A 15,002-nucleotide genomic window follows, 5' to 3' on the forward strand; every position below is an offset into this window, starting at 1 on the left:
TCAATTCAGTGGATAGATGATCAATTCAGTAGACAGATGGTCAATTCAGTAGACAGATGGTCAATTCAGTAGACAGATGGTCTATTCAGTAGATAGACGGTCAATTCAGTAGATAGATGATCAACTAAGTAGATAGATGGTCAATTCAGTAAACTGTCAATTCAGTAGACAGATGGTAAGTCAAGTAGACAGATGGTCAATTCAGTAGACAGATGGTCAGTTCAGTAGACAGATGGTCAATTCAGTAGACAGATGGTCAGTTTAGTAGACAGATGGTCAGTTCAGTGGACAGATGGTCAATTCAGTAGACCGATGGTCAGTTCAGTAGACAGATGGTCAATTCAGTAGACAGATGGTCAGTTCAGTAGATAGATGATCAATTCAGCAGAGAGATGGTCAATGACGATTGGTTTTGCCCTATCAACCTCTGTTTTTCCTGCATTGCTTCAAGGGCGTCTCCAGGAGCGTACATAATATCAATATTATCCATCGGCCTCCCAGAGGTCATCTTGTGGTACGTTTTCATAAAACTCTTAGTCTTTCTTTTTCAAGGATCTCCCATCGTCCAGTTATAAACCCACGCCATTTCATATTTCATATTACTCTATACATGATAATCTTTCTATCTTTAGAGTCAATGAAGTGTCAGTGTTTTTGTTTTTTTTCTTTTTTATTATAAGTCTCTCCATGGCTCGTCCATTCACTTCCATTTATTTAAACGTTTTAATGTTTTCTTCGCGCCATTCTCAAGCCTTGACTCTGGCGTTTTTAGCTTCTTTGTCATTTTGTGAGATTTCCGTAGCCTTCATCTCTCTCTCTCCTTCCCCTCCGAGCCATTCACTATTTCTTTCTCTCTTTCTTTTTATCCAGTGTTTTCTCCAGTCTTTCTTTTTTTTTTTTTCCTATCACCATTTTCAAACATTTCTGTTATTTCTTATAGGTTATCAACCGCACTCATTCCATAAGAGAGACATTTTATTTACAATTTTTTTTTTGGGGGGGAGATCCACAAGATTTTTAGTTCCCACTTTCTTTTACTTTTGTGATATGGAGGTTTTTCTCTATTCTTGAGTTATAGTCTGTGGTCTGAGTTCATAGACACACCAGGTAAAACACGTATTGAAAACTTGATCGTCTGGAAAAGAATTACTCATTGATAGATTTAAGGTCATATTGTGCTGTTTGCCATCCACCACTCAGCCTCAGTCAACCATTTACAACCATAACACTGCCAAACAGGCCACAACCAATTACTCACAACCAGAACACAACCAAGAAAGCCACAGTCAACCACTCACAATAAAAAAAAACATAACCAACCAAGTCACAGCCAACCTTTCACAACTACAACACAACTAACCAGACCACAACCATGCACTCACAACTAACCACTCACAGTTATGGAAGTGGTATCCGCCAACGAGGAACTGGTTATGGAAGTTGGTGGCGGGCCCCAGCCTGAGGCGGATTTCCATGGAGTTGCTGGAGGACAGGAAGAACTCCTGCTGCAGGAACCTGCCCGAGGCATCTCTAGGTTCCCGGCTGAGGGGTCCACATAGACGCCTCAGCAGGTTGTCGCCTCCGTCCCCCAGCAGACCATCGTATATGGAGGCCTCCGAAGCGCACGACCTGCCTCTGGTAGGGGTAAAAGAGGAGGATGTGACGTGTGTCTACGGTGACGTGTGTCTGTAGTGACGTGTATCTACGGTGACGTGTGTCTGTAGTGACGTGTATCTACGGTGACGTGTGTGTGGCGACGTGTATCTACGGTGACGTGTATCTACGGTGACGTGTGTCTACGGTGACGTGTGTCTACGGTGACGTGTGTCTGTAGTGACGTGTGTGTGTGGCGACGTGTATCTACGGTGACGTGTGTGTCTATGGTGACGTGTGTCTGTGGCGACGTGTGTTTGCAGTGACGTGTGTCTGTAGTGACGTGTGTCTGTGGTGACGTGTGTTCTGGTGGTATGTCTACGGAAACATCACGTGTGATAACACTCATTGTCTCCATATATCATAAAGCCGGTAACCACTGCAAAGTAAACTCAAGAGTCTGACTTGCTAAGAAAGTCTTCCTTCACCCACTACACGATAATCATGAGAACCAAAGTCCATAATAATAGCCAGAACATAACGAGAGAAGAAAACTTGGATATCACTAAAGAGAATCTAAGTCTAAAATGAAGGGATCGGCCACAAAGAATTCTACGAGAGAGGATTAGGAAGATCCTCTTTTTCTCTCTCGCTCTGGGAAAAATACATGACTTATTTATACATGATAAAGATAGGGAATATTTGGTATTGCTAACAAAACTACATATGGCGTACCTTTACCTAAGAGAAACACCAAATTTGCTGATAAGGATAAGGTATCCTGAACTGTTATGAAAAGACAGAACACAATCTTCTCTCTCAGGAACTGCTAAGATATCTAAGGACGAGATAGGGTACATCTTAGTGGCTTCCACGTTGTTCCAGAAAACAGGGGTTCGACGCGTCACAGACGGCCATCACTGATTCGACGTCACGACACAGTCACCACAGCCACAGTGAGAGGGTTGGGTGCTCTTGTTGGCTCACAACAGTGACGCTCCCCGATGCCCATCCTGGCTCACTGGACAGTGAAGGTCGGCCTCCCCCCGGTCAACTGAGATCCCGTCATCCTCGTAATGGCAAATGGACTGGAAATCACAGCCTCACGTGAGCAGGTCGAAGGAAAGAGCGGGAGATTACGAAGGCCAACTCCCGAAACCCGAAGGGGCAAGACTCGGCCATTCTACACCAGAAAGTGCCAAGCCTCGAAACTCCTTCCAATATATTACGGTCGCTTACAAGGTCGAAGAATACTGCTTTAATTATACACTTTCAGCTGAAGCGGTAATGACCCTGGGAGAATTTCTTGAGAAGTTCGAAGTGATACTACGAAAAGCCTAGAAAACAAGTCGCTTAACTTGCTTCACCTAGCACAAAGACAAGTCTTTATAACCAGTGTGCTGGAGTAATACCAGGAACCACTCGGTCACCCACGGTCTCTCCAAGGTTGAGAATTTCTCCTCCTTCACTTTTGCTTCACCGCTGCTCCCAGTGTCGTCATCAAGGCCTGACCTCGGTTGGGAAAAACAACAAAACAAGAAAATATCGAGGAGTGAGAGGCGACCCCTTCCTGCAAGGACTGTTGACGTGATTGGGGTTTATTTCGGATACTTTTAGTCCCAGGTCGTCGTCGGACAGCAGTTTACATCGTCACGTAGTTCTTGGCAAGCCCAGGGCGTGCGCCCTCTAGGGGAAAGGGGAAAGGGAGCGCCCAATGACTGAAGGTCCTCACATTCTAGCAAGATTTTGGCCATCGTCCCTCCACCAATACTGAACCTATGCTCGTTCTCTACTGCTACGGCTGGTAAACAAGTTAAGTCCTAGAGTGTTGTGTTTATGTGTGTGTCTGTGTGTGTGTGTGGGGTAAGTGACGTTAACCTTGACTAGGTTAATTATACTAAACCAGGTTAAGTGGCTAACTTGAGATAACGTGGTTAAGCCAAGTCAGACCACGTCCATGTACTGAGTACGAAAGATTTTTCTGGTATGGCATTACACTTTTTTTTTTTACTGAAAATGGGAAGAGCGTCGTGTACAAGAGGCGTGGTCTACTTACCCTAATTTGTACTTAAAGAGGGACACCTGGATGACCTCGTCCTGATGACCCATGAAGCGAAGGCAGCAGACCTGACCGCCAGGGGAGATGGCCGAAGTATCGAATATTCCCTCCCGGGTTCTGTTACTCCAGAAGACCTTGTGACACTCGTCCTCACCTGAGCCTCCTGTCGGGTCACCTGTGGCGGGGGGTCAGAAGGCAGAGGTTAGTTCGTGGCTAGCAACCAAGGACTCAAAAACTGAACCTCAAAGTTATCAAGAATAATTTCTCATTTGTTCTGGAAGGAGAAAATAAATAAATAAATATATATATATATATATATATATATATATATATATATATATATATATATATATATATATATATATATGTATATATATATATATATATATATATATATATATATATATATATATATATATATATATATACACACACAAGTTTATTTATAAAAACTGACGTGTTGTCAGTGGATTGAACCAGGGTACATGAAGTATCGGGAGTGATGCCACAGACGCGTCTGTGAGACCTGACTGTGAACAAGAGGGAGCTGTGCTCCCGGGTGCATTACACATGACAACTAGAGTGTGTATGTGAGCGAATGAGGCCCTTTCGTCTGTTCTTGACGCCACCTCGCTAACGCGGGAAACGGCGACGAGGTATGAGAGAGAGAGAGAGAGAGAGAGAGAGAGAGAGAGAGAGAGAGAGAGAGAGAGAGAGAGAGAGAGAGACTGGAGAAATCCTTGCGTCGATGTTGCCGTTCATGCAGACTCGTCTCCCGTCCTCATGATCGATCTTCATCACCAGGAATGTGAGTGACAACCTATGTTAAAGATTACCTTACGGAGAGCATCACGAACACGAGCGCCCAGTGATCCATCTTATGTAATGAACACCTGATGGAGGCTCTGAGGTCGAGGGAAAAGAATTAGATTCTTTACTTTTTTTCTTTTTTTTTACATGATTCTCCGAGGTTGTACTTATGGAACCTGTGGGAATGTAGATCCTTAAAAATGATATGGTCTATGGCTTACGAGAGAGTATATCTCCTGAGTTTTAAACTACTTAGAAAAATCCTTTGAATACACACACACACACACACACACACACACACACACACACATTTGAAACTGGAGGTTTGAAGCAGCATTGGAAGAGGAATCCTTACGAAACCCGCTTCAAGTTTCAGCGAAGTTCAGCTACAGTTCTCGAGAGAGACACACTTGAAACTAGATCATCTCTCTCTCTCGAGAGGAAACACAACTGAAACTAGAGTTTCCTTAGGATAGGACACATAATTGAAACTAGAACGTGACGTCCCTCGTGAGGGGACACATTGCTGAAACTAAGACGTCCTCAGGAGAGGACACATAGCTGAAACTAGACCCTCTTCATGAGAGGAAACACAGGTGAAACCAGGACGTCCATGAAACACACACACACGCACACAGTGAAACGGGCTGCTGCCTCCCGGGGTTGGTAATCTCCTTCAACAGTGGTGGCGGAACAGTGTCAACAGAGCATTGTTTGTGTGACGTCTTATCACCAGATTACAGGGCGACTGACGCCATCATCCAGGCTGCATATATGAACAGACCTTCGTCAGTTAATCTGTCTAAGTGAGCCTCCACACAACCAATCCCGTCCCTAAGGCAAACACAGTCTTGGCATTCGACAGTGTGTGGGTATATGACCGTGGATATCGTCACACTGACTATGTACACTGTTGTGCTGATGGTGATACTGTGATCCACTCTCCTCGATCGGCCTCGCCATGTTACTAGCAGGGTCATGTGGGCTCTAGTTGAATCACAACCCGGCTTTATCACACCTCTAAACCACCCTGATCTCTCACACAGGTACAACATTGTCTGGCGAACTTCTGAGCCTTGTTCTGTCACATCTCTAGACCATAGACTAGCACACGCTTCTCAATCATGATCTGACACAACTCTAAGCCATACTCCATCACATCTCCCAACACTCGTTCTCCAACAGAACTCTAAACATTGCTGTAGCACAGCTCTCAATACCGCTCTCGAACACATCTGTAAACAGTCTTCGATGCAGACACCACTCAGCTCTCCTTGCCCAACTCACCTGTCCTCTCCCCTCCTCTCACTCAACCCTTAACATAAGGAAACTACCCTCCCTCGGTCTTGCCTCCGGGAGGCGTCGTGGACGCGTGTCCTGGCAGCTACCTCGCACCCACACTATACACCTCCTTCCCTTCGCTTCCTTACGCCGTCCTAACCTCCTCAGCTCATACCAAACCTCCTCATCTTTTCCTCATACTTGGATCTTGAGGGAAGCCATCATCCTCTCTGCTAGTAAACCTCCAAACGTACTGAAAACGTATGTACATCCTCTTGTCCTTGTACTCATCCCTCATTGTTCCCCCCGGACGTATTCATAACGCTAGTACCCCTCTGGATCTGCCTTGGGACACCACCAGTTTATTCGCCCATCAACATCTAACTTCATATTTGTATATACAAAAAGATTTCTGAGCCTTATCTGGCCTCTCACAACCCAGCGATATCTCACATTCTGATTCTCCTGTCTTCATCTCCCAACCCAACCATATCTTGTGGCCGGCCTCGACCTCCCCCCCCACTCCCTTGTCTCATCTAACCTCTCACGATCCACCCATCTCTCTCTCTCTCTCTCTCTCTCTCTCTCTCTCTCTCTCTCTCTCTCTCTCTCTCTCTCTCACGCCAGCATCCTGCTGTGGTTCTAGTGTTTCCCTTTTCAACTTCCCACCACTCCTTCATGCTCCTGTGAAACCAGCATCGATGTTGCCATCTTCTGTCTACTTCGAGCCCTGAGTCCTCCTTCCCTCCTGTGTGCCAGAGGCTTGTGTGCTGTCGTGTCCGTGAAGACTTCAGACAGTCGTGAAGACAGATCATGTCTCTGTCTAAAGGACACAACACACATCCCTGTCTCGAGGACGTCTGTCTGCTTTTTAGAGGCCGTCATTCCTAAAACAAGACACACACACACATACACACAAACACACACACACACACACACACACACACACACACACATATATATATATATATATATATATATATATATATATATATATATATATATATATATATATATATATATATATATATTAGCATTAGTATAGAGATATACACATCAACTAAATGCATGCAGAAGGATTAATCCCACAGAAGGAAATTTCGGGTCTGACATCTTGCCGATACAACTGTGTACAATATGCTCATTAATAGACTTTTTCCCGTCAGCGGAAATAAAGTCCTGAGTGAAAATATCACTCTGGTAATTGGAGGAAAACTCCAGCTCTCTGGGCCTAAGCTTAGGGCTGGGCTACACACGTCCTTTGTCTCTGGGCCTAAGCTCAGGGCTGGGCTACACAGGTCCTTTGTATCTGGGCCTAAGCTTAGGGCTGGGCTACGCAGGTCCTTTGTCTCTGGGCCTAAGCTTAGGGCTGGGCTACACAGGTCCTCTGTCTCTGGGCCTAAGCTTAGGGCTGTGGGCTGTACAGACCCTTTCGTTCCTGATCCTAGGCTCAGGGTTGGGCTAAACAGACCCCTTGCCTCTGGGCTGAGACTCAGGCCTGGGCTACATACAGACTCTAAAATGGGTATAGAAAAACTTAAATCAGGATCTAGACCTAAATCTGGGCTAGGTAGGCCCCCTTATCTTCACTTCTCTTTCTAATTTCTTGGCCCTTATATATGTAACCTCTGCACAGTATGTGTATTTTGATATGTATCTTATCGTATCTTTACGCAGCTTTATTTTGCATTCTGTGAAATATATCATCAAGATACTGTTACCTACATGTGTGTAAGGCTTCACAGTGCATTTGCCTACCATGCAGAGAGAGAGGAATGCCCAAGTGCTTGGAGCAGCGTTGTATATGTAACTTGCAACACAATGAGACCAGAATGTTCCAAGGTAATTTTCCCCCCAAAACTTTTGTACCTGGAATTCTCAGTAAGAGAATTTCTCCATTAACAGATAACCTTCGCATCCGATTAGTTGTTCACTAAGTCTCTCTCTCTCTCTCTCTCTCTCTCTCTCTCTCTCTCTCTCTCTCTCTCTCTCTACCTATCTATCTTATCTATCTATCTATCTATCTATCTATCTATCTATATATATATATATATATATATATATATATATATATATATATATATATATATATATATACTATACATATACAGGAGTACGATTTCGTCGAAGAACTTCTCACTTCAAAGGAGTCCATCATTTCCCCTTACTACTGATTGTAGGGCAGCCTTGAAAATGCGGAAGTCCTGTTAGAGGGACCGCTACAGAGTGGAACCCAGGGGGAAGCAATAACTTGATATGTGAAATCTTGGTCATGTGTGATGGAGATGAGGACCTTCCATTACCTGAGCTCCCCTGTAGACCTGGAGCCTTCCCCACCAGGAGGACCTCCCGCTACCGGGTGAGTGAAGAGGTAAATGAGTCCATCTATCACAACCGTCGCCAGTTGACAGACAACAGTTGACAGGAGAAATATCAGGATATGATCGTAGGTAAGAGTCAATAGACGCACCCTAAGCTCTGCTGATTCACACACCCTTAACCTCTCGTTCAGGATGGTTACTGGCCCTTGATCACGGCCCTTAAACATGAAGGTAAGGGCGGCCCTTGAGTATGATGGCCTTGCGTTTGACCTGACCTTCAAGGGTCAGGTTTAAAGACCAGGCCATCATACTCTCGGGTCCTCGAACTGAACGGACCCACTGTCCTGGTAAAGGGATTGACATTTTGATCAACGTTTACTGGTATGACTGATTACATTACCGAGTAATATCATTACTTGACGACTTCTGGAACTACTCTGGGGTTGCAAAATTTGACGTGTGCACTTGTGTGTGTGTGTGTGTGTGTGTGTGTGTGTTGTGTGTGTGTGTGTGTGTGTGTGTGTGTGTGAGCTTCTTCAGGATGTGCAGTTGATATGCTGGTGTACCCGTGGGAAGTGATGTGAGGCAGGGGACGTGTGCTTAAATGAAGTGAGGGCCTGTTAGCCTGGCAGGGGAGGTATGTACTTACTGAGGGTGTTTGGGTGAGGAGGACTCGTGGGCGAGAGGGCGGAGGAAGGCTGAGGAACCCCGACCACGCCTGTGAAGTCGACGGTGGCGTGGAAGCCGCTAAACCTGTAGGGCGGCAGGTGTGGGCCGGAGCTGTGAGGGGAGAGAGAAGGGTGGTAAGAGTACCTGCAGGTGGGGTCCAGACCTTCCCTCCACTCGCATATCACACAGCGGCCCGTGCATTGGTGCTCTCCTAGATTTGTAGGAGACTGGATCACACTTGCTCACACACACATGCATACTGGACGGTAATGGTGTGAGGGACGAGGAACCCACGGGTGTGGAACTCTCTCTCTCTCTCTCTCTCTCTCTCTCTCGTTGTCTCCTTTTCCTAGTGAATCTGTATATTTCGCCCATCATGAATAAGAATCATGTGTCCACCACTTGCCATTAACATCTCTACCCAGAAGTACACGTTAATATGCAACATACATAATATATTTGTATCACACACACAGACACACACAGCCTCGTATCTTCCTGCACCAGCGGTGCGAGCTGGCTTGCACAGCAATTATACAGATAGAAGCATCCAACTTAAATGAGAATGGAAACGGTGCGTCTGAACCCACTTTGTCGTGACGTCATCTCAAACCACAGATGGGTGTGAGGTACTGAGATCGTGACCAGCCCCCAGCAGGAGGCTTGGGGGCCCTTGGCACTACAGGGGTTTAGCTGGGGATCCTCTGCTCACCTGAAGTCCAGGAGGACGCTGGGCCCGGAGAAGCTGATGGTTCGCGCGTCCGAGGCACAGAGGGAGTCGATGAGCGGGGTGGAGGTGGAGGTTCCGGCGTACACCGCCAGGAAATCCGTGGAACATCGCCTGTGAGGTGAGGAGGGGAAACCCAGGCAAATGTGAGTGATCTGAACACCAGAGGTCTCAACGTGACCTCATGACCTATGCTTAAGCCTGGGCAACTGGATGACCAGAGCTGTGATGAGGCTCGTCTCTCATGAGAAACAATATGAGAGGACACATAAAACATGTAGGAATTAATGAGGAGAGTAGTGTGTAAGTAAGGAGTCAGAGTGAAGTAAATAAGTGACAACACTTAAGAGTTAGATATTAAGTAAATAAGGAGAGTACAGTATTAAAGTAGTTGGTCAGAGTGACAATACTTAAGAGTTAGGAATTAAGTAAATGAGGTGAGTAAAGTATTAAAGTAGTTGGTCAGAGTGAAGTAAATAAGTGACAATACTTAAGAGTTAGGAATTAAGTAAATAAGGAGAGTAAAGTATTAAAGTAGTTGGTCAGAGTGAAGTAAATAAGTGACAACACTTAAGAGCGACTGGGACTGAGTCACCAGTATGTATCATGACGCAATGATTCGATTAATGTCCCGAGAACTGTACTTATCCCGGACATGAAGACACTGACCTCTGACCAGACATGAAGGACACTGACCTCTGACCCAGACATGAAGGACACTGACCTCTGACCCAGACATGAAGGACACTGACCTCTGACCCAGACATGAAGGACACTGACATCTGACCCAGACATGAAGGACACTGACCTCTGACCCAGACATGAAGGACACTGACCTCTGACCTCCTCATAATGAAAATGATGCTCTGATCTGGAGCGAGGGGGAGAAACAAAAAATGAGGAATGATAATGAGAATGGACTCCAGGTAACCACCGTCTTCCCGCGATGGTTTGGCTCGACAGAGCCAGGAATGAGGGAATGACGACCACCCTGTTGTTACCACTGATGAAAGAAAGGAACAAAAAAAAGGGAAATGGAAGAGAAAAAGAAAGCTAATGGACAAAAAACTGTGTAGTTCCCGAGGGGGAAGACATAAACATTGGCTACAAAACTGAGCAGGTCGGCCGCCCCTTCCATACGTTGGTAATGGGGGCGGTATGAGGAAGTGAGGCGTGGTGATGGATGTGAGGGTCGGGGAGAGAGGTGAGGGGTAAGCTGGAGGTGAGGTGTGGTGAAGGGTAGGCGGGAGGTGAGGCGTGGTGAGGGGTGGGCGAGAGGTGAGGTATGGTTAGAGGCCGGGAGACGTGAGGTGTGGTGAGAGGCGAGAAGTGAGGTGTTGTGAGTGGGCGGTGAGGCTTAAGTGAACGGGTGGTGAGGGATGATGAGGCTTGAGAGATGGTCGGGTGTGAGGGATGGTGAAGTGTGAGAGTTTTGGTGAGGTACGGTGAGGCGTCTGGATCGTAAGAGACAATGAGGTTGAGGGATAGTGAGGGGTGCGTGAGTGATGGGAAGAGATGGCAAGAGTGACACGAAAAAATATATATGTGACAGTATGTATAAATGTTGAGAATGGTCATAAAAACTATTTGAGATGACACAGAAGAGAAAGAAATGATGAGAGAGAAAGAAGGGGAATAAAAAGGATAGGATTGGAAACATGAACAAGGTGAGTAGAAAGAGGAAAAATGACAGTAATGGAAATTAAAAGAAAGATTGAGTATAAAGATAGATAGATAGATAGATAGATAGATAGATAGATAGAGAGAGAGAGAGAGAGAGAGAGAGAGAGAGAGAGAGAGAGAGAGAGAGAGAGAGAGAGGAACAAGACCGGTTGAGAACTCTTACACCAGGAGTAAAGAAAAAAGAATAATATTAGGCAATATGAAGAAAAATGGAGGCAAGTGCGAAAGACGGATGAGGGAGGAGAGCGATCCAGCCAGCCAGGGTTAAGGAGGGCAGTGGAGGACGTAAGTGTAAGATGGGGGAGAGAACAGTGGCACTGTTGGGGCTGGAGGCAGTGGCATCCGTGTGGCTCCATCATCTTACTAGCCTACCTTCTGTGACAGCCTCAGCAGCGGCACATCACTCCCATGGTCACGTTCCTGGGTTATGGTCATTCACCTACCACAGTGGTGAAATTCCTTCTCGCCTCAACTCGATATACATATATATATATATATATATATATATATATATATATATATATATATATATATATATATACAGGTAACCCTACCAAAAACGTTCATACTTGCAACCATCAAGAAAATGTTTGGACATTCCATCGTCCTCGCACGTTCACATCCATCAGTCTCTCCCGTTCACCTTGTGTTATAAGCACGTAATACGTCAACTCCCATCATCGACCCCTCGGCCCTGGTCACCCCATCGTAAGCTTATAAAATGCACCTCTTCATGAACTATATACTTCCAATGACCATTCCTCTTTCGACGCATAACTTGACATGTCTCTTTTTTTCCTCAAATCTTATTTACACTCGACACCCCATGCCTCCTCTAATTATACCCTCAGTGTATGTATATGTATACCTATACAGTATGTAGGCTCAGGGAATATCCTTAATGATGATCAGTCTATTACTCATATTTCTCATCGATGTGCTACGGTCGACCACAGCTTCAGAATGAGTACAGGTGACGCTACACTGCTGAAGTCAGAATCACGAAAAATCCTTAACCCTGTTGAGGATGGAGACTGTAAGCCCCAGGAGGAGGAACCTGAGCCAACTGAAGCTTCAGAGGCCTCGGCCACAGGTCCTGGGGAATCCTTGGTGGTATTGTACTCGTCTCAGGTCCCCTGGTGCTGTTGTAAGGGCAGGAAGATGGGAGTGAGGAAGAGGGAACCCAGATGATGACTGATCTTTTCTATGAGGCTCACAGGTGCCTGTGTGTAGGTCTACGGTATTCCTCTGTAAGGTGTGGCATGAAGCCATAGTCGACATTCTGTGCGAGCAGTTCCTACTTCCCGAGTGGGTTGTGATGTACTTACTGTCCTGTACAGCGTCGAGTGGATATACTCGCTGTGAGCCAGGGCCTGTGTTGGCAAGGGTCAAGGGCAGTAGCAGACCTTTCTGTCTAGTGTTCACTGGTGAGTGTGGAGTCCCCAGAAATGTTCCTGGACTCGGCCCAAGCCCCTTGACTCAGTCCAAAGTTTTCCCCAAGTATTCATCTCCAAGCGTAAAGTCTCAAGTTTCCAAAAGCCTCAACTTTCTGTTTTCAAGTTGATATTAAGTGGGACTCTCGGCGTGAGTGAAGCAAGATTAACAGATGTTGGCGAACAAAGACGGCATCGCTGGGGATGTGGTGATGCCGATGTGTTCGAGTTTTCGGATGATGAAGTGGAATTATGAACGATGCAGACAACGCAAAGTTATCCTTGTGTGTGTGTGTGTGTGTTTGGTCTGTGTGTTTATGTGTGTGTGTGTGTGTGTGTGTGTGTGTGTGTGTGGGTGGGTGTGTGTGTGTGTGTGTTTGGTCTGTGTGTTTGTGTGTGTGGGTGTGGGTGTGTGTGGGTGTATGTGGGTATGTGTTGGCCAGCCCTAGAGAACAATAGAGCTGTAAATTCCGTGCGCAGGGAGAGCGGATACCTAATGAGGGGCGAGTGGTCGTTAAGTGGAAATATCGTGGCCATCGATTGGACATTTATGTAGTTTACACTAATTACTACTTTGCTACTGTGGCTGTAATGCTCTTCATGTAAGTGTGAAGTACTCAGTCATATGTTCTCCTAGAGTCAAAAGTTACCTACTTCATGTTTGTGGGTTCTGATTCGAACTGAGTTATCAAAGAATCCACTCGATCCACTCTCTCTCTCTCTCTCTCTCTCTCTCTCCCTCTCTCTCGTCCTGGAGGCGACCGAGGGTCTGGTCTGCCACAACAGCTGGCTTAACCCGAGCTCCAGGGATGGCGCTGTGCCTGATGGTCGTAAGGCCTTAACAGTTAGTTCTGCTATGACCAGTTTTCCCAATTTGTCTTCCAATTCTTCAGCTGTAGCCACTTGCCGTCTCGTCAGGCATAGACTTTCAACCAGTCTGGTCTGTCTCATCCGGTGTCGTCCAACACCCGACGCTCGCTAGTCTACTGACAAGTATGGAAGTCGAGTCTGGTTCACTTGTGTAACGAATCTGGATCATCTTTATATCTCTTTCTCCTCCCCGATTACCTTCTAATGAACCCAGGTACGTACTTGATTTATTCTACCTGATTACTATATATGTATCTACTTTTGTCTCTCTCCTTGTCCCTTCCGATCATAACAGTGAACAGTTCCATTTCAATTGTCTTGTATTCGTTGTGTCTGTCTGTTTGTCTTCGTTCATGACGCACCGCTCGCTTCCATACGTCAGGAGAGAGAGAGAGAGAGAGAGAGAGAGAGAGAGGCAGAACGTTGAACTGTATGGTACTCGCAGGATCGAGAGGAATATGGTTGGGAGATTCCCATCTAAGGATGTGGTAGCAAGGGGCCGCCCGAGACTTTGGCTGCATCGGGAAATTCTTGGTGCCATTTCATCTTTAACTCCTTGTGTTGCAAGAGACGACACTTCCTAGGTATTTGGATTATTCTTTTTTGAAACATGGAAGTTTTCCTCTTCTCCCAGCGTAACATTTTCGCATTTCCTTTAGTTCTTTCTCGGACAATTATTGCAGTTCTGACCTTATTTACAGCCATCCCTGTGTTTTAAAACACCTGTTCACCTCCTCCTGCGCTCGGTGTTGATCCTCTTGGGATGTTTTCTGGACAGCAATATCGTCTGTATAACATAACAGTTGCAGTCGTTCAGTCTAACACCTTCCTTGAATTTTCGAAAACACTAGATCCATGTGTGTGCTATACGAGGGACGATAGCCTAAGTCCCTAAATAGTTCGAATTCTTGCTCCAGGGTACGGGGCTTCAGAGAGCACTGTTCTGGGATTATGAATGGTGAGAGTTTAGTGCGCACTTTATTTGTTTTCAGAGAGCAGTATTTATGAGTTAAAAGTGCAAGGTGTTGGGGGGGCTTCAGAAAACGGTGATGGGGGCTTCAGAAAACGGTGTTGGGGAGCTTCAGAAAACAGTGTTTAAGGCCTCATAGGAAGCAGTACCATGGGTCTCAAAGAGCAGTGTTTAGGGTCTCTCGTGTTTAAAGCTTCCGAGAGCAGTGTTTGAAGTTCCAGGGATCAGAGTCTGAGGGCTTTCAGGGGATAAGTGTCTAAGGGCTCATTGGGTAGGTACCCAGCAAGGTACAGGCGAGACATGAGCTTAACCCTTACATTAATAGCAACAACCACCCCTCCACCCTCCCCTCCTACAGCAGCAATGCCAGACGCCCTTATATGACTCTCCAAAACGTCCTCCCCCATCCTGAAAGGTCAGTCTCATGAGGGTGAGAAAGAAATGCCCTTGAATGACATGGTCGCTCCTCGCCTTTCATTGAATCTAGCTGTTAACAATCATCCATTGCCTTGTTCATTTCACAGTCAGTCAAATGCGAGGGTCATCAGTATGTTGATTTATGAATAAATTTTGATCAAGGAAGATT

At 45.9% G+C, this 15,002-nt stretch overlaps 1 protein-coding gene across 2 annotated transcripts in view; it reads right to left on the bottom strand.

Annotated features, from left to right (window-relative positions):
- Positions 1 to 15,002, bottom strand: part of LOC139746460 (uncharacterized) — a 370,524-nt gene that overhangs the window by 16,598 nt on the left and 338,924 nt on the right. For both annotated transcript variants that reach the window (XM_071657717.1, XM_071657716.1), the window contains exons 9-12: positions 9,446 to 9,574; positions 8,714 to 8,844; positions 3,650 to 3,827; positions 1,397 to 1,635 (exon numbers count right to left, since the gene is read on the bottom strand). In XM_071657717.1, the coding sequence (XP_071513818.1) occupies positions 1,397 to 1,635; positions 3,650 to 3,827; positions 8,714 to 8,844; positions 9,446 to 9,574 (677 nt within the window). The remainder of the gene's footprint in view (positions 1 to 1,396; positions 1,636 to 3,649; positions 3,828 to 8,713; positions 8,845 to 9,445; positions 9,575 to 15,002) is intronic.

This window comes from Panulirus ornatus, chromosome 65 (genome assembly GCF_036320965.1).
Source record: "Panulirus ornatus isolate Po-2019 chromosome 65, ASM3632096v1, whole genome shotgun sequence".
Lineage (NCBI taxonomy): Eukaryota > Metazoa > Arthropoda > Malacostraca > Decapoda > Palinuridae > Panulirus > Panulirus ornatus.